The sequence below is a fragment of the Orcinus orca genome, chromosome 3 (genome assembly GCF_937001465.1).
Source record: "Orcinus orca chromosome 3, mOrcOrc1.1, whole genome shotgun sequence".
NCBI lineage: Eukaryota > Metazoa > Chordata > Mammalia > Artiodactyla > Delphinidae > Orcinus > Orcinus orca.
This window is the reverse complement of record NC_064561.1, coordinates 108382663-108403340: the sequence shown is the minus strand read 5'-3', so window position 1 is coordinate 108403340 and position 20678 is coordinate 108382663. Positions and strand designations below refer to the sequence as shown.

Genomic DNA, 20678 nt, shown 5'->3' with positions numbered 1-20678 from the left:
GACATCTAGTTCCAGTAACGTGGCAGACTGAGCTAGTGGGGAACCTCTCACATAAAAAAATCTAGAAATTCTATATAAAATCAAACTCCAAAAATTTAATACAAGACTGAGTTCACAAAAAGTGGAAGGAAAGAAAGAAGGGAGGGAGGGAGGGAGGGGAGAGGAAGGAAGGAAGAAGTCCTCCTATGCCAGGAAAGAAGAGGGAACTAAAAGCCAAGCAGTAAGCGTGGGAGATTATGTCCCAGGAACACTGGGGTTGCTACTGGATCCTGAAATAATGGCTGGGGGCTTGAGTTTTAATAAAGATCCTGGAGATGAGACTTGGATGCACATGAGGTGAGGATCAGGCCTTTGCAGAGCTGCAATCTCAGTGAAAGGGGGAATAGAAAAACTGCACCCACCAGTCCAAAAAGAAGGTGAGGAAGCTGGTCTCCACCAGGGACTGATATCTCCAGAGCACAAGCAAAATCCTCTAGAGGAACAGTTCTACTACCAAGGCCAGAAGGGATTTCTATTTTTTAAAAATCCTTATTGGAGAAAAACTTTAAAACAAAACAAAAACAAAGAAATGATGAGAAGACACAATATAGATCACAATAGTCAGAAAGATTAGCATCCCCCCAAAATCTCAAAGAATAATATTTTAAAAGACCATAAATAAGTATTTTTAAAATAGATTTTTAAAAAGAAATAAACCTATGAAAGGACACTTTGAAATAAGTGGAAATTTGGGGGAAAACACCAAATAGAATTTCTAGAGATAATATAATGTTTGAAATTTAAAATACATTTAATAAGTAAAAGAGCATATTAGATACAGCTGGAGAGAGTTGGTTAACTGGAAGACAGATCAGAGGAAGTTATTCAGGATGTATCAAAAAGAGATAAAGAAAAGGAAAATATGAAGAAGGTAATGGACATAAAGAATAAAATGAGAAGGTCCAAAGTATGTTTAGTAGGCATTCCAGCAGATGAGATTAGATAAAATGAGAAAGAGGCAATACTTGAAGAAATAATGGCTAAGAGTTTTCCAGAATTGAAATTATCCTCAAATTCAAAAATCGCAAAGGCTCCCAAGAATATGTACCCATTCCAAAAAGCATTTTGACAACAGCTAATAAAACTGAAGATGTGGGGCTTCCCTGATGGCGCAGTGGTTGAGAGTCCGCCTGCCGATGCAGAGGACACAGGTTCGTGCCCCAGACCGGGAAGATCCCACATGCCGCGGAGCGGCTAGGCCCGTGAGCCATGGCCGCTGAGCCTGCGCGTCTGGAGCCTGTGCTCTGCAACGAGAGAGGCCACACAGTGAGAGGCCCGCGTACCGCAAAAAAAAACAAACTGAAGATGTGTATCCCTCATGACCCAGCAATCCCCCTTGTAGATATATACCTGGAGAAATGTCTCATACATATGGACGAGGAGTCATTTACAAGAGTGTTCAGTGAAGCACTGTTTGTAATACAAAAACTTTGGAAACTAAATTGTCCATCTGTTCAGTAACAGATAAACTGTGGATTACTTTTTCTTATAATGGAATACCACAAAGAAGTTAAAGTAATAAACCATAGAACCATAGCTATATATATCAAAAATGTTGAGTGAAAAAGGAAGTTTCAGAAGAGTAAGTACAGTATCATATCATTTATATAAATTTTAAATATGCATAGGATGATAGATGTATACAAATGTAGTTAAAATATAAAACATGCATGAAAATGCTTACATCAACTTCAGGATAATGATTACCTTTGGTAGACAAAAAAAGGAAGGGATCGGAGCATGGTTAATTATATTTCTTTTTATAAAACAGATATCTAAAGGCAATATGGCAAAATATTACTACCAGTTTAAATTTGGGTGGGACTTCTGATAAACTATTTTTTATATATTTTGAAATATTTTATTGATAAGAATTTAAAAATTTAAAGCTAGCTCCTAAGACAATTAGAACAAGAGCAAAGGAGAAGATATTTCATAGGTGTTGATTCTGTATTGATGTCAAAAGAGACAGTATATGGACCCTGGACAAATCACTTAGTCCCTCAACCTGGTTCCTTCATCTCATTTCCGGAATAAGTTATCACAAGTGAGCTCTAACTTCACCTGTGGAAACTCACTGTCAGGCAAGGCAAAAGGCAAGCACATTGTGTTTTTTAGTTCTCATTATTGGATAGAAGGAAACAGACTCCACTGGAAAGGGAGATTATCATCCTGCCACTGAACTTTCATGAGTATTGTGAGACAATTCTCCATAGATATCTCTCATTCCTGTACAGCAGCAGTCCCCAACCTTTTTGGCACCAGGGACTGGTTTCGTGGAAGACAGTTTTTCCATGGACCAGGGGTGGGTGCCGATGGTTTCCGGATGATTCAAGTGCATTACATTTATTGTGCACTTTATTTCTATTATTATTACATTGTAATATATAATGAAATAATTATACAACTCACCACAATGCAGAATCAGTGGGAGCCCTGAGCTTGTTTTCACTTGCCACTCACTGATAGGGTTTTTGGTTTGTTTAATTTATTTATTTTATTTTTTGCTGCGTTGCGTCTTCATTGCTGCACTCGGGCTTTCTCTAGTTGTGGTGAGCAGGGGCTACTCTTCATTGCAGTGTGCAGGCTTCTCACTGTGGTGGCTTTTCTTGCTGTGGAGCACAGGCTCTAGGTGCACAGGCTTCCGTAGTTGTGGCTCGCGGACTTAGTTGCTCCGCGGCATGTGGCATCTTCCTGGACCAGGGCTCGAACCTGTGCCCCTGCATTGGCAGGCAGATTCTTAACCACTGCGCCACCAGGGAAGCCCCATTGATAGGGTTTTGAAATGAGTCAACAAGCAACTGATTTATTATGGTCTCTGTGCAGTCAAACCTCTCTGCTAATGATAATCTGTTATTTGCAGCCACTGCCAGCACTGGCAACACCTCCTCAGCTCCACCTCAGATCATCAGGCATTAGATTCTCATAAGGAGCACGCAACTTAAATCCCTCGTATGCGCAGTCCACAGTAGGGTTCACGCTCCTATGAGAATCTAATGCCGCCACTGATCTGACAGGAGGCAGAGCTCAGGTGGTAATGCGAGTGATGGGGAGCGGCTGTAAATACAGATGAGGCTTCGCTTGCTCACCCGCCGCTCACCTCCTGCTGTGCAGCCCAGTTCCCAACTGGGCTGGGGACCCCCAGCTGTGCAGATTGGGCCTTCTGATATGGATGAATAGCAAACAGCTTTGTAAGCTAGAGAAAGTATATTCCTTTGGAGAGATCTAGAGATGTACTTCCCAAGATATGTCACAGGGCACTAAAGATAAAACCTCCTTACCCTCCAGAAACATTTGTTTCTCTCTCTCTCTCTCCTCTCTCTCTCTCTCTCTCCTCTCTTCTCTCTCTCTCTCTCTCTCTCCCCCCCTCTCCCTCCCCCCCCGCCCAGCTTCTCTCTCGGATGCTGGGAAGATGTGCCAGGATCCCTATAAAAAGATGAGTCTCCTGATTTCAAGGTTCCTCTCCTGCAATGCAACTTACTACACGCATAGTTAACATCTGGCTGTCACCACATTGCCCTGTGGGAACTGACACAAGCTACTGCTCTGGCTGCTGCTTTTGCTTGTCTCTTCTGTCAGTGTGTGTGCCTGTGTATTTCTATAACTGTGTCAAACTAACTTGTTAGCTCATAAATAGTGTAAAATCTCAGCTCCTTCACAGTTTTAACTTAGCAAAGAGGAGAAAAAAGAAAGACTCTGAATAACAATAATGGACAGTGTCTTTAAACATAAGTTCATAATAAATACAGAAATATTCTTCAAAGGACACTTCTTACATCAACTCTCTATGAAAACTATGGGTCTAACAATGCAAGGAAAGAAACAGCAAGGCAAAACATTAGATTCAGAAAGACATTTCATTGGGAATTTAAAAATAATACAGTTCATCTATGTTTCTTTTTGATGATCTAAAGATACAGGAATAAGCCTTAATAGTGCTCAGAAATCCAATGGTTAACAAACAGAAACCATTTTTTACTTTCTCAAACATCAGGTATTATAAAGGTGCCTTTTATAAATGTTGTCTCAGGCAACTCATAATTGAAATATCTGATGATTTCTGGAAATGTCAAAATCTTTGATTAAAAACAGATTCCTATATACTGAATATTTCATTTATTTTAGCGACCCATCATCTATTTTCTCATATTCTTAAAACAACACAGATTTTTGTTTGAGGACTCATCCTTTCCCCATTCTTAAGTCATGTTGTCTGGATGGGGCTCCAACCCCTACTCTAGAAATGAAGCAGGTAATCAAGTCCTAGGCCAATCAATGCACCCCCATTTCCCTGGTTTAGAGGTAAGCCATTCTCTTAGAGTGAACCTCAGGACTTGGCCAGAATGCTGGGTCAAGGACTCATTCTTTTCCGCTGTAATTGAACCTGGAAGGATGTAGCCTGGGAACAATTGCAAATCATCTTGTGACCACGAGGGGAAAGTCAGTCTATGAATGGAGTCAACACAGAGATAGCAGAGCCAAGAGATCAGTAAAAGAGAGAAACAGGATCCTGAAGGTATCATTTGAGTACCTATATCCAGCTATGCCTGAAACGTTCTCAACTCTGGTTTGTTCGAGTACAAGAACTAATACATCTCCTTTCTGGCTTAACTCTCCCTTCAACAAAGGAATGCTTTGAATAATGCCCAGATTGAAAAACCCAGAGTTCTGTGCCATAAAGTTCAGAAAAAAAGAAACTGGTCCTGAAAAACTTTGACAAAATATAATAGGACCTCAATAAAACAACATAGAAGACATATTTGAAATAGACCTGGACACTGACAGGTCTATCGAAATGAGTTTATAGCTAAATATACTCAATATGTTATGCCAAAGATTATCTTGGAAACATAACAAGGTTATGGGGAAAAGGACACAAAGCACAATCATTTTTAAGGCTTGTTGTAGAATTTCTTTCAGATTTGACATAGGTGGTAATTTGCATGCTTATATTTAGGTTGAACCATTTGAAATTGATAGTTTCATTTAGTTCAATCAAATAACAAGGGAGAAAAAAGTCTGCATTACTTCCTTCTTCACATTTATTTAAACAAGAGAATATACTATACTGAAAAAAGGCCCATCTATTTATTTCTCTTATCCAACCATTCTTGTTTTACATCTAGGACAACCAAATGTGCTACATTTTCATTTTCCAAATCTTACAGTTTCAAAATACTTCCTAAAAAAAGATCCATAGCCTGTGCAAATGCAATATTTACTTACCTGCATGTTATATAGGGGTTGCTTTGGTGCATTAACTTCCTTGAGCAGACGATGAGATACGTCCCTTAACTCTAAAAGTCTGCAAGCAAGCTGAGGCTGCAGAAGTCTGGCAACTGATTTGGAGGATCTGGATATGCTGTTTAATCCTCAAATTAATGTTCCTCGGTTGATCTTGGCTAAAGCAACAGCCATTCTGATTTTGGATGTTTTTTGCACGGGTTCTCTTTTCTGGAAAATAAGCCTTTGAAAAGTGACTGATGTGTGATTCTCCAGTGCAGTATTTATTTATTCAAAATTTTTTATTTGAAATATAGTTGATGTACAGTATTGTTAGTCTCAGGTATACTATATAATTTGACATTTGCAAACAGTATGAAATGAATATCACAAGTCTAGTAACCATCTGTCTCCATACAAAGTTATTACAATATTATTGATCATCTTCCTTATGCTGTATATTGCATTCCCATTACTTATTATAGAACTGGAGATTTGTACCTCTTAATCCCCTTCACCTGTTTCACTCACACTGCTCCCTCCCTCCATTCCCCCTCACCCTACCAGCAACCACCCATTTGTTTCCAGTGCATTTTTAAAATCTACTTCAGGCAGAGACAAGTACCACATAACTGTACACTGTGCCTGATACTAAGTGTCCAATAATTATCTCCCACCCTCCTTACAGTTCATTGGCCCCACCCCAGGTATTTAAATATTTATATGAATATACGATTTTTTCCTTAGGATAAATATCCAGAGTTAAGTTAGTAGCCTAAAGATATAAATTTTTCATTTTTCTCTCTGGATTTATCTGTTTTTTGCATTGATTTTTTTTAAAAGAGCTCTTTCAAAAGTAAACAATCTTTTAAAAAAATATTTATTTATTTGGTTGCACTGGATCTTAGTTGTGCAGGTGGGCTCCTTAGTTGTGGCACATGGGCTCCTTAGTTGTGGCTCACAGGCTCCTTAGTTGCAGCTCTCTGGCTCCTCAGTTGAGGCACATGGGCTCCTTAGTTGTGGCATGTGAACTCTTAGCTGCAGCATGAATGTGGGATCTAGTTCCCTGACCAGGGATCAAACCCTGGCCCCCTGCACTGGGAGCTCAGAGCCTTAACCACTGCACCACCAGGGAAGTCCCAAAAGTAAACAATTCGTATTCAAATATCATTCAGTGTTTGAATTGTTCAAATAATAATTCTTATTCAAAACTGTTACAAATAGTTTCCCAGCTTACTTTAAAATTTTTAAATGATAAAATATAGCATATATACATAATACATAATGTACAATTTACTTAAAAAAATTTTTATTAGTTAAGGTGCATATCAAAGGAATGATTTTAACGATCCCAGACTCTTGCTTCTTCCCATACATAGAAAAGTGCTAAATTCATTAACTTGAGACATCTGTTTTTTTTTAATTGAATGAAAAGTTCTTTAAATTCTACAGTGCTTTACAATTTTCATAAGTTTAACATACATGATTTCATATAATCCCATAATAACCCCCTTTTTCCAATCCCCTAACCTTATGTTACCCCCCCTTCCCTCTCCCCACTGGTAACCACTAGGTCGTTCTCTATATCTATGAGTCTGCTTCTTTTTTGTTTTATTCACTAGTTTGTTGTATTTTTTAGATTCCACATATAAGTGATAACATACAGTATTTGTCTTTCTCTGTCTGACTTATTTCATTTTAATGCCCTACAAGTCCACCCATTTTGCTGCAAATTGCAAAATTTCATTCTTTTTTATGGCTAATATTCTATTGTATATATACACCACATCTTCTTTATCCATTCATCTGTCGATGGACACTTAGGTTGCTTCCATATCTTGGCAATTGTAAATAATGTTGCTATGAACATTGGGGTGCATGTATCTTTTCGAATTGGTGTTTTTGATTTTTTGGATATATACACAGGAGTCTGATTGCTGGGTCATATGATAGTTTTATTTTTAGTTTTCTTTGAGAAATCTCCATACTGTTTTCCATAGTGGCTACACCAATTTACATTCCCAACCACAGTGTAGGAGGGTTCCTTTTTCTCCACACCCTCACTAACATTTATTTGTGTTCTTTTTGATGATAGCCATTCTGACAGGTGTGATATGATATCTCATTGTGGTTCTGATTTGCATTTCCCTGATGATTAGCAATGTTGAGCATCTTTTCATGTGCCTGTTGGCAATCTGCATTTCCTCTTTAGAAAAATGTCTGTTCAGTTCTTCTGCCAATTTTTTAAGCAGGTTGTTGGATTTTTAAATGTTGAGTTGTATGAGCTGTTTATATATGTTGGACATTACCCCTTACCAGTCATATCATTTGCAAATATCTTCTCCCATTCAGTAGGTTGTCTTTTTGTTTAGTCAATGGTTTCCTTTGCTGTGCAAAAGATTTTAAGTTTAATTAGGTCCCATTTGTTTATTTTTGCTTTTTAGGAGATGGATCAAAAAAAAATATTGCTGCTATTTATGTCAAAGAGTGTTCTGCCTATGTTTTCCTCCAGGAATTTTATAGTATCCAGTCTTACATTTAGGTCTTTAATCCATTCTGAGTTTATTTTTGTATGTGGTGCTAGAGAACATTCTAATTTAATTCTTTTACAAGTAGCTGTTCAGTTTTCCCAGCACAGCTTATTGAAGAGACTGCCTTTTCTCCATTGTATATTCTTGCCTCCTTTGTCACAGATTAATTAACCATAAGTGTGTGGGTTTATTTCTGGGCTCTCTATTCCATTCTATTGACCAATGTGTCTGTTTTTGTGCCAGTACCATACTGTTTTGATTAGTATAGCTTTGTAGTATAATCTGAAGTCCAGGAGCCTGATTCCTCCAGTCTGTTCTTCTTTCTCAAGATTGCTTTGGCTATTTGGGGTCTTCTGTGTTTCCATATAAATTTTAAAATTATTTGTTCTAGTTCTGTGAAAAATGCCATTGATACTTTGATATGCATTGCACTGAATCTGCAGATTGCCTTGGGTGGTATGGTCATTTTAACAATACTAATTCTTCCAATCCAAGAATATGGTATATCTCTCCATCTGTTTGTGTGTCTTCAATTTCTTTCATTAGTGTCTTATAGTTTTCCATGTACAGGTCTTTTGCCTCCACAGGTAGGTTTATTCCTAGGTATTTTATTCTTTTTGATGCAATGGTAAATGGGATTGTTTCCTTAACTTCTCTTTCTGATAGTCTGTTGTTAGTGTATAGAAATGCAACAGATTTTTAAATATTACTTTTGTATCCTGCAACTTTACCAAATTCATTGATGAGCTCTAGTAGTTTTCTGGTGGCGTCTTTAGGATTTTCTATGTACAGTATCATGTCATCTGCAAACAGTGACAGTTTTAGTTCTTCCTTTCCAATTTGGATTCCTTTGATTTTTTTTCCTTCTCTGGTAGCTGTGGCTAGGACTTCCAAAACTACATTGAATAAAAGTGGTGAGAGTGGACAGCCTCGTATATAAAATATAGCATATATACATAATCATAATGTACAATTTACTTTAAATTTTTTAATGTTAAAATATAGCATATATACACAATGCATTGTACTGTTTAAAGAAAAATGAAACAAAAACCCTATATACTAATCCACAAGCTTACAAAACTTGTAGTTCTGAAAACTTCAAATCTTCTATGAGCACTCTGACAGGAAAAATTTCTGGCATTTCTAAAACACAGGACATGTAGTTCTCTCTCTGTTCTAGCAGAAAGTGAACCACAGGTTAGACTGCATTCCAGGCAACAGACAAGTATAATTTCCATTATTCATTTAAGTAATTTTATGAGCTATTCTGGCTTTTCAGTACATAACTTGGGGGAAAGAGTTGGTTAATAACACAAAGAAACAACTTTGAATCTCATTTAATTATTGAGTACAAATATATAAGTGCAAAACATATTTTGGATTTTTTTGTCTACAATAAGCATCATATATTTGGTTAAGAGCTAACATGCTGTATATTTATTTTAAATGCCTCAACTTTTATCCTGAAGTCATAATTTTATTAGTGCTGTTTTTGTCATCAAAGTTCAGTACTTCTCTTACTCTTCAGCATTTGTCAGTGGAGATAACCAAAAGCTGTTCTAGCCTGTCAATGAAGATGTACTTCTGCAACACCTGGTGTCCTACCATGGCTTAATCTATTAACTTTAGCAAAAATGTCCCAGTAGCCCACCTGTGGTCTCAACCCTCCTCGTCAGTAGAACAGTAGAGGATGGACTAAGTTGTGGGCTGCTACAGTTGCTATAATTTCAAGCCACTTTAGAGCACAGCAATCCTTACAAGCAGTTACATGGTAGGTAGAACAAGTGAAAAGAACACACAGGTGCAATCACTTGATATTATCTAAGCTGGTTGCATGCACACCTTGAAGAGAAACCACATTGTCTGCAGTATCCAAAGTTCCTGCACATACAGATTCAATTTCTCTTGTGACGTTATGCTTTGCTGCACTGACTCTTCCTCCTAACTCCTCCTCAAGGTGGAGCAGCTGGAATCAGTTTGGTTTTACCTCTGATTACAATTTACAGTTGTCCCTAGGCATCCCATGTGGATTAGTTAGTTCCAGAACCCCTGAAGATACCAAAATCCGTGGATGCTTAAGTTCTTTATATAAAATGGCATAGTATTTGCGTATAGCCTATGCATATCCTCCTTTATACTTTAAATCATCTCTAGATTACTTATAAACTCTCATACAATGTAAGTGCTATGTAAATCAACAAACTTAAGTTTTGCTTTTTGGAACTTTCTGGAATTTTTTTCAATCACAGGTTGGTTGAATCCCTGGATACCAAGGGCCGACAGTACTGTGTTTTCTCTCATTATAATTTGTAACCAGAGGTGAGGACCACATTGCCAGGGCAAACAGGAGTTGGATGTGTGCAGTTCCACCTTTAGTGAAACCTTGTCTATGTGGTCATTCAGTGTTTTATGGACCCTTCATTTCTTCAGTTGCAAAACAACATTCTGTAGTTTCCCTCTTCTGATTTTGTGAGTTCCTTCACAAAATCTTAGTGATCTGTACGTGCTGGCCTGGATTCACTGACTTTACACAGGTATTTCTATTAACCAGTATTGATGCATTCCCCCAAACATTATACTAGATTGATCCATTCAACTTTCCTCTCTTTCAGAAATTCTAAATTTTTATCTCTGTAGAAAAATAAGCCTATTTGTAATAAATAATCTATTAATAAAAATTTTCCTGCAAGGTTCATATAATGTGTTCACCAAAATACAGCATTTATTATAGACAATATTTTAAAAAATTCGAATGCATTATAATAATGCTTTAGCGCATTTTGTGTTATCTTTCTCATTTTAGTATCCTCGTGAGTTTATGGCTTTTTCCAACAGACTCAACTTGTTCCTAATTAATATTTTTGTTTCCCTTTAATGCTTAAATGGTTACAATATGACGACTGCATTTCCCTTTTAAAATGCCTTCCTTTTTTGATACTTTCCTAGATAACTGAAAGAATTATTTCTAACAACAAAATATGTTTCTGACCCCTTTTATTTTCCCTGCCACAAAACATGAAATAAATTTGTTCCCAAGAAGACCATTATTGCTTTTAAGAAGAATAGTATATTAGAAACCAAATCTGGGCTTGGGGGTGCATGGTCAATGGTTCTTCGTGGCTCTGGGAATACAAAGGTGACAGCAGGGAAAGGCTACTTACATTCCTTAAGATGCAGAAGGAGACGTTCTTCTTTTTTAAATAAACAGTCACCAGTTTATGATGATGGTTCCAATTCACTCTTACTTTCAATGAGTTATTTTTTTAAATTAGCTCTAACAGAAAATTTTTAAGTAAAAGGTTTTTCCCCTCTGAGGTACCAGCTTTTCCTTTTCGTCTACTCTCTATGCTGTGTATTTTCCTACCAAACCATATGTGTAAATTTAAATGTTGAACTGAAATTAAGAAGTCCTCATTTCCTTCTTTTTCCCTTTTTAATTTTTTGACCCTTGGCCTAAACATCCTGGAGTCAGTGGCAAAGTGTGCAAATTCAGATGATATTTTTTTGTCATATGTTCATCATCTGAGCATATCAGCAAATGTCAGAAAAGAAAGTCCAACTCCCAACCACCACCAACACCTCAGAGATAAACAAAGGTACTTAAAGACCATTTGCCAAAACAAACTTAGCATCATTTAATCAGATTTATTCAAGAATCCTGCTCCATATTTCTCTATTTGAGCTCCATTCTTTGAATATATATCCTGCTTTCCCCATTACTTTTCTTTTTTCCAGAGCCATGCCCATTTTTCTATCATCAGCAGTTTTAATGCTGAACTCCAATTTCTAGTAACATCAGCTTTTTACTACTGTACATCTATAAAACCAGCCTGTCAGCAAATCTTATTCAGTTCTTTCGCTGAATAGTCCCAGAATTTGACCACTCCTCACTAGCCCCAGTACCAACACTCAGTCCACTTTATTTATATACCACTGTCATCTCATCTCCAGACTTGAAAATTAGCCTCATCAATGGCCTCCCTACTTTCATTCTGTTCCTCAACACATCAGCCAAAGAGACACAATTAAAAATTAGATCACATCAGATCTTGCTTTTCTGCTCAACCACTTCAGTGGCCTCCTGGTGCACTCAGTGTAAAAGCCAAAGTACATACAATGGTCTACAAGGTCCTACAAAGGCTGCCTCTTCTTTACCTCCCTGGCCTCACAGTCTTTTTCTCTCCCTTTTCCTCCTTCATTATTTATTGAACTTGTTAGGTATACTCCCATCTTAGGGACTTTGAACTAACTATGCCATTTGATTCTCAAGGACGCCAAGGTTTGCTCCCTCACTTCCTTCAAGTCTTTTTCTTTTTTAAATTTTTATTGGAATATAGTTGATTTATAATGTATTAGTTTCAGGTGTACAAAGTGAATCAGTTATACATATACATATATCCACTCTTTTTTTTTTTTTAGATTCTTGTTCCATATAGGCCATTACAAAGTATTGAGTAGAGTTCCCTGTGCTATACAGTAGGTTCCTATTAGTTATCTATTTTATATTTAGTAGTGTGTATATGTCAGTCCCAATCTCACAATTTATCCCTCCTCCCTCCCTTATCCCCTGGAAACCATAAGTTTGTTTTCTATATCCATGACTCTACTTCTATTTTTGTAAGTAAGTTCAATTGTACTCCCCCTTTATTTTAGATTCCACATATAAGCAATATCATATATTTGTCTTTCTGTGTCTGACTTACTTCACTCAGTATGACAATCTCTACGTCCATCCATGTTGCTGCAGATGGCATTATTTTGTTCTTTTTTATTGCTAAGTAATATTCCATGTGGTATATATGTATCACATCTTCTTTATCCATTCCTCTGTTGATGGACATAGGTTGCTTTCATGTCCTGGCTATTGTAGATAGTGCTGCAATGAACACTGGGGTGCATGTATCTTTTTGTATTATGATTTTCTCTGGGTATATGCCCAGGAGTGGGATTGCTGGGTCATATGGTAGTTCTATTTTTTGTTTTTAAAGGAACCTCCATACTGTTCTCCATAGTGGCTGCACCAGTTTACATTCCCACCAACACTGTAGGAGGGTTCCCCTTTCTCCACACCCTCTCCAGCATTTGTTGTTTGTAGATTTTTTTGACTGGTGTGAGGTGATACCTCATTGTAGTTTTCACTTGTGTTTTTCTAATAATTAGCGATGCTGAACATCTTTCCATGTGCTTCTTGGCCATCTGTATGTCATCTTTGGAGAAATGTCTATTTAGATCTTCCCCCCTTTTTTGATTGGGTTATTTGTTTTTTTGATATTGAGCTACATGAGCTATTTGTATATTTTGGAGATTAATCCCTTGTCGGTTGCTTCATTTGCAAATATTTTCTCCCAGTCTGAGGGTTTTGTTTTGTTTATGGTTTCCTTTGCTGTGCAAAAGTTTTTAAGTTTAACACATTTTTGACGGGAGACGTATTACGGCCACAGGCGTTAGTTTCTGCAAAAATCCCCTGGGTCAATAATGTGTTAATTAGATCCCATTTGTTTATTTTTGTTTTTATTTTCATTACTCTAGGAGGTGGATACTTCCTTTAAGTCTTAATTCAAGAATCACTTTCTCACTAAGACTCTCTTGGTCTTACCTTTCCCATCAATTGTTCTCCTTATCCCTACCCCTACCTCGTATCCTTTCTCTGCTATGTGCTTTCTTCCCCTTAAGACCTACCATTAATATAATCTGTAGTTTATTTTCCTTGTTTATTGGTTTTCTATTTGACTAGGATATAAGTTTGGGGTTTTTTAGGACATAAGTTTTACGGCAGCAGTGTTCTATATCCATCTGGCTCACTGATCTTTCCCCAGGGCCTAGAATAGTGTCTCGTACATAATGGGTGCTCTATAAATATATTCATTTCAGTGAATGAATGAAAAATATCAGAAAAATATAACAAGTTAGCATAGATATATATTGGAAAAATATAACAAATATTAAATTAGAAACTACCCAGAAAGATTTCAGTGCACAACGTGCTCTGTGAATTTTCACAATGATAGTGTCCCACAAGAAACAACTCACCAAAGACAAATATACAACTGAATTATAGAACACTCTAGTTACAGTTCTACTCTCATTATATTTAGAAACCCCAATGCCAATACAAGTAATTTCCAGACATCACTGGTGCATCCCCAGTGAAACCGTGCCCCACAAGGTTAAAAAGCTCATTCTGAACCTGTGCCCCATAGGGTTAACAGAAACTGGCGACTGACAGCAATTCTTTAGCTTGTCTTACAGAACAGCAGATACGGGAGAGTCTTGTTAAAAATCCCTATGCTTGTAATCTGCCTCCACTGATCAAACTTGCCTTAATTGTTCCTGCAAATTGCGTACCTTCCAAGCTTCACATACCTTAGACAAATACTGTATATCACAAGACTCCTTTAACCACCCCCTACAGATAACACCTCTGACATATGGGTCGCTACAGTAATGGCTGCTTCAGAAACATGGAGCTAATCTTGCCCAGTTCAAACTGGTCAAGACCACTTGACCATTCAACTGAGCCTGCTCAGGTGTGCAATGGGTGACCTTTTGACATCTGAGGGCCAAAAGTTCCACCCCCAGATCATGCTAACACCCACATTTTCTGAACATACATCCTGTGAAGAAGCATGTAACTCAGATATGCCTGCAAAGAGCAGACATTACCTCACCTTTTTCCTGCCTCCAAACACCTTCACGGGCCTCTCTGACTACGCTATACTCTTCATGCACAAACAATCCAAGCCCCTTGCCTTTGGGGAGGTGGATCAGAGATTTGCTCTCCTGTTTCCTCACTTGGCTGCCTCTTGAATAAACCCTTTCTCTGCTGCAAACCTCAGCGTCTCAGCATTAGGCTTTCTGCATGTCGGACAAAGAAACCTGGTTTGGTAACACCAGCAGTTTTTGTCCCACATGTTTAAAAAGAAAAAAAGAAAGCATAGAGGATTCAGAAAAATGTATCTACATATGTAAAGGCCAAAATTTTGCATGGATTCTATTATGCTCTGTCTACAATCCTCAATTTTGTAGTATACAGTTAAGTGCAAGATAATTACAGAATAAAATACAAACCACCTTTCATAATTAAAACCCACAAAATTGACCCTATTTACCATAAAAGATTTATCTCATTCAAGTAAAGATCATCTGAATTAAAAAATTTTAATTCCCTAATTGTAGCATGCATCTTTTCATTCGTTCAAATTTAAAAGTTTAATATTTTAAAGTCCTCATATGGAAATCATTTGCAATTTGCAAGTGTAAACCTTAAAAAGTCACTTTTACTAAAAGATGTGGATACTGAGCGTATTGGGGTCTGGGCTGCTTGGAAGGGAGGGAGTGGAGAGTACAAGACCTCAGAAACCAGGACCTCAAGTCAAAATTCTAAAATTAACTTTCCCCAGCCCCAGAAAAAAAATGTCCTTCAAAATCTTTAGCCATGAAGAACTATTTAATAACCAGTATTCTCAGTGTATTCCTCTATAAAAATTCCACCACCATCACTCCCACCAAATCTCTAAATCTTTTTTTTTTATTATTCCAGGCCAGCAATATGGCTTTTTCCTAAATAAATAAAATTAAATGCCAACCACAAAACTTAGAGATTTAAAATACAACCCAATTAATAAAGCCCTCTAAGTAGTCTTAAAACCATTCTTTTCAGTATGTTTGGGAACTATGGACCACACTAGAAATAATAAAATCTGCAACATTTCTAATCTGACCTTTAAAAATAATCTAGTTAAGAACAGAGTATTAGCATTGTTTTCTGGATAATTTATTTTTGAAGAGCAAATAACTTCAATGTGTTATAATATCCCCTCACTACTCAGGTTTCCTGCCAATCTCAGCAACACTTTCTTCAAAGTAAATGGTGGAAAAAGAACAATGTAAGTGTTTTGAAAATGAGAAATAAAGTAACTTTATGTTTATATTCTTCACTTGGGTGGGGTATAGTTCTTATAAGTGAACGACTTCAGGGATTTGGAAATAGGAACTTAGATTTCTTTGGGGATCAGAATATCAATCTATTTCACATAAAGCATACTTATGGCTCTAGTGATAACGAGGCTATGCAGAGGGTAGGAAGAGATGAAGGAAGTTGTAAAGAAAGTTGCAACTTCGATTAAATAAAACCCAGTTTCTCTAATGTTGGCAATGGTGGGAGAATCACAACTTGGAAGGACAACAGGGCTTTCCAGGCCTAGGCTTCCTTGGCTTTACCTTGAGGTTTTCTCAATAATTACTGACACTACTGTGCTGGCCTTAACCATTTTACATCCTAGACCAAGCATCTCTTTCCTTAATACCCCAGAGCATAGCCAAGAAAAATCTCTCATGTTTCAAAAGAATTTATACCAAGACTAGGGGGATACAAAAAGAGGAAGCAACTAGACACCAAGGTTAAGATATGGAATGACAAAATCCATTTTGCCCTCTAGAGTTTTTAAGGCTTATCCTCTCCTACTTAGCCAGCCACCACCTAGATGCCACCTTACCACTGTGCATCCAGATACTTACATTTCAGTATCGCCCATTCCTAAAGTCTAGACCCAAGACTGACGCCATTTATTCAAATTTACTTAACATTCTGGAAACGTGCTATGATGTTTCATACTTTTTTGGCATGACACTGCTTCCTTTGGAATATTTTTCCCTATTCATCCTCTGAGACCCAGTCTAAGCATCTTTCCTCCATGAAGTCTTCTCTGACTACCCTATGTAGAGTCATTCCTTCCTCTAAATTGTATATGCCTCTTACCATATTCCATGGCAATTACTTGTTTATGACTGTGTCTCCATGAGATTAAGCTCACTGACTGAAGGAACCCTGCCTTGTTTAATCTCTGTATTCCTTCCTCCCAGTTCCAGGCAAAGTATTTATTAAGTGTCTAATGCCTGGTTATCTGGATGAATGGTTAAAGGTAGCTCTAATACCTCTCCTTTGGAATAAAATATACAGACTTTGTGATTACTATGTTACTCACAGAGCTTTTTTGTTTACTTCCAGGTTTTAGCTATGTTCCTCATGTTGACATTGCCAAAAGTCTGATTTCTGGATAAGTAAGTTGTTACTGTACCATATAACTTTACAACATATTCTATTCCAACCGTGGCCAAAATGACTAAAACAGCACTTTCCCATTAAGAATTGCGTACTTTTGGGACTTCCATGGTGGTCCAGTGGCTAAGACTCTGTGCTTCCAATGCAAGGGGGCCCGGGTTCGATCCCTGGTCAGGAAACTAGACCCCACATGCCACAACTAAGAGTTTGCATGCTGCAACTAAAGATCCCACGTGCCACAATGAAGATCTCGCATGCCACAACGAAGATCCTGCATGCCACAACAAAGATCCCACATGCCCCAACTAAGACCCGGTTTAGCCAAATAAATATTTTAAAAAGACGAGTTGTGTACTTTTGAGTAAATCAGGTTACCTGTGTCCCCTAAACAAGATGTTACTTTTTCCTAACTAAATGTCTTTATGATTCTCTATCTCCTTCCACTCCCAATATTATATCTAAAACCTTTTTGCAACAGATGTTTAAAACATATGCATATGTACTTTGTTTAAATTGATATCATTATTTTCTTTCCATATTAAAACACACACCCATGCCATATTTATCTTTCCATTGTTATAACATATCAATTATGTTTTTTCACTGACTTAATTGCCACAGATTTTAAAGTACATCTAGATATTTTTCTGACTTTATATTAAGCAAATCTTAAGTAAACTACATTGCAATTGTATCTATGAGAAAGTTCTAGATTTCCAATCTAATGGTAGAGTGACTCTCCTTAAGCTTTATTTATCTTTCTACCTCACTTCCTTGTCCACAGTCCTTCTGTTTTCCATATACCCCTCGCAATGAGTAAGAGTTGAAATGGTGTTTTTCTGAGGTGAAAGTAATGTTTTCCTAAGCTTAAAATACTGATCTCAAAATCACAAATTAAATAATTGGTACTAAAAATACAATATACTTTTTATAATCCTTTCAAAGTTATAAAATCACATTACCTGATTAGACTGTGATAATCGTAGGACGGTAGGGAATTCATCTTTAAACTTATCTTTAAGGACCATGATTGCTTTCTGGATCCCCTCGACTAAGACAAAAAGAAGTTAGGGGGTTAAACAAAAAAGCTTAACTAAAAATCCCCTAAACATAATTTAAAAGATCATGGAACACTGGGTCCACCTTGGGGATTTAATTCCCAGTTTCCACACCCATATCCCCTTTACAGGAAGACTGTGCATACTTCTTCCAGAGAAGTTCTTCAACATCTGCCCACATATCCGCCCAACAGGTTTGACTGGCATGTTGAGTTCTTGCTTGGGTTCCTAGTTCGAGGCAAGCTTACAGGCCTGGGCACTGCTTGTCCTACTCTACCATTAGTGAGGGATGATGGCAGCCTTCCACTCAGGAACGCAGGCAAGGACAGAACCTGCAGCTCACTGCAGGGATTCTTTGTTACTTCACAATGGGCCTCTGAGAACTTGTTACAGAATCCTCTGAAATCACTCTGGCAGTGAGCAGGAAGAGTGTGTTTGGAGGCACAAGGGGAGGAGACATGGGATTGGAAAGTGAAGCACACTAAGGAGTTCTGCAATATGAATTAAATTTTGCCCCAATTTCTGCAGTGATACTTCAATTACTGGATCACCTGAGAACAAAGCTCCCTTTGAAAAAAGCTGGCATACGCTTTAAAAGAAATGCTTCACACTTGATGCCACGTGGAAAAGAAACACCAGCAGTTAACTCAGAAAGACTTCTGAACAGGTTGTTTTTCCTTCACCCAAATGAGGATCACTAGGTCAGACCCAGGCAAAATCGTGAAGTCTTTGGTTTGCCTTCTTTAAAATCTCAACCTTTTTTTCTTCTTCATCTTTGTCTCTTCTAGCACTCTCCCACTTCAGATGACCATTATTTTCCTCTTATCAAACATGGGAAGAACTGCATATTATGCAGACTTGATTGACTACCTGGTTATATTTTAGTGTGGATGAGCTGAGTTGGTTAACTCAAATCCCATTTTATTTATTTATTTATTATTTTTTTAAAATAAATTTATTTTTTATTTTATTTTATTTTATTTTATTTATTTTTGGCTGCATTGGGTCTTTGTTGCTGTGTGCGGCTTTCTCTAGTTGCAGCAAGCAGGGGCTATACTTTGGTGCAGTGCGCGGGCTTCTCATTGCGGTGGCTTCTACTGTTGGGGAGCACGGGCTCTAGGCACGTGGGCTACAGTAGTTGTGGCACACAGGCTCAGTAGTTGTGGCTCGCGGGCTCTAGAGTGCAGGCTCAGTAGTTGTGGCGCATGGGCTTACTTGCTTTGGCTGTAGAGCGCAGGCTCAGTAGTTGTGGCGCATGGGCTTAGTTGCTCCGCGGCATGTGGGATCTTCCTGGGCCAGGGCTCGAACCCGTGTCCCCTGCATTGGTAGGCAGATTCTTAACCACTGCACCACCAGGGAAGCCCTCAAATCCCATTTTAATTTGAAGCCTTTATATTTAACTGCAGCTAGATGGATTTCTTTGGCAAGCATAAAACTGGCTGCTGGAGGTCTATTTAGGGAACTGTCCAGGAAAGAGAAATGTTCATCAAAGGATTCCTCTAGATTGTGAAGCCTGCCAGATCCCCAGCTTTCACTTTGTCCTTAGTCCTTATCTGCCTGAGAATACTCTCCATCACAGCACAACCACCTCTCTGAACCTTAACAGATCCTGCTTTCCTCCATCATAAATCTAATGCTTAAGATAATTATACCCCTAACATTTGGAAAGTGAAATCTATTGCCAGAAAGAATTATTAGACAATGATGAACACACAAACTGGGAGCCTATAAGAAAATGAAAACTTTATTTGTCCTATTAAGATAACTTGGCTATCAGAGTCTACCAGAGTAACACCTGTTAGGACCTGCTCTCTCTGGTCTTATTCTATGTTCTCCACTCCCATCAACTCCCTAATTCTTTTTTCCATCTGCCCACCCTCAATGTCCTAGCTCCCAGTTGTTTCACTCAGTTTTCTTTTCATCCATTCTCACCCTCCTAGGCATCCTATAAAACTAACAAATCTACAAGAAAAACATATCATGTTAATATTTCCCACACTTCAAGCTTAACTGACTCTTTGTTAATTATTCTAACAAAATTCTTTTTGTCTTTTCTTTCTTAATGACCCCCTCTCAGGATGGGGAATGGTAGAAAAAGGCAGGGGGTGATAAGTAAAAAAATTCCACCTTGGGCTTCCCTGGTGGCGCAGTGGTTGAGAGTCTGCTTGCCGATGCAGGGGACACGGGTTCGTGCGCTGGTCCGGGAAGATCCCACATGCCATGGAGCAGCTGGGCCTGTGAGCCATGGCCGCTGGGCCTGCGCGTCCGGAGCCTGTGCTCTGCAACGGGAGAGGCCACAACAGTGAGAGGCCCGTGTACCGCAAAAAAAAAAAAAAAAAAATTCCACTTTGCCACACTTAACATTTGTGACCATATCTGATAATGTTTTGGTTTTTATTTAATCATATCTTATACCTATATCCTTACACATCTTACATTATTACAGATAAAGTTAGATGAAATAATGTCAATGGCTATCTTTAATTGTTATTCTTTACAACTCATAATTGAGTGGTCCATACTTACAAAATAAATTCTAATAAGAATCTGAGGCAGTTTGTATGTAGGATGTTTGAAAATTGAATCATTTGAAATGTACTAAGGGAACTTATTCTTTAAAAGTAACTAACCCTAGGTAAATTCTTCTATAAGGTAAATAACCATCTTTTCCCCACGAAAAATAAATACCTGCTATGTATCTTGTAAATACAGATTTTCAAAGATGTTTCAAAATAGATATAACATTTTGCTTCTCCTTAAAAA

At 37.8% G+C, this 20678-nt stretch overlaps 1 protein-coding gene across 1 annotated transcript in view; it reads right to left on the bottom strand.

Moving 5' to 3' along the window:
• Window positions 1-18209, bottom strand: part of SPATA9 (spermatogenesis associated 9) — a 30002-nt gene extending 11793 nt beyond the window's left edge. Inside the window, 3 exon segments of the mRNA XM_049707076.1 lie at window positions 5266-5493; window positions 17820-17908; window positions 18062-18209. Of these exon segments, the coding sequence (XP_049563033.1) occupies window positions 5266-5493; window positions 17820-17908; window positions 18062-18122 (378 nt within the window). The 5' untranslated portion in view covers window positions 18123-18209.
• Between the last annotated feature and the right edge of the window lie 2469 nt (window positions 18210-20678).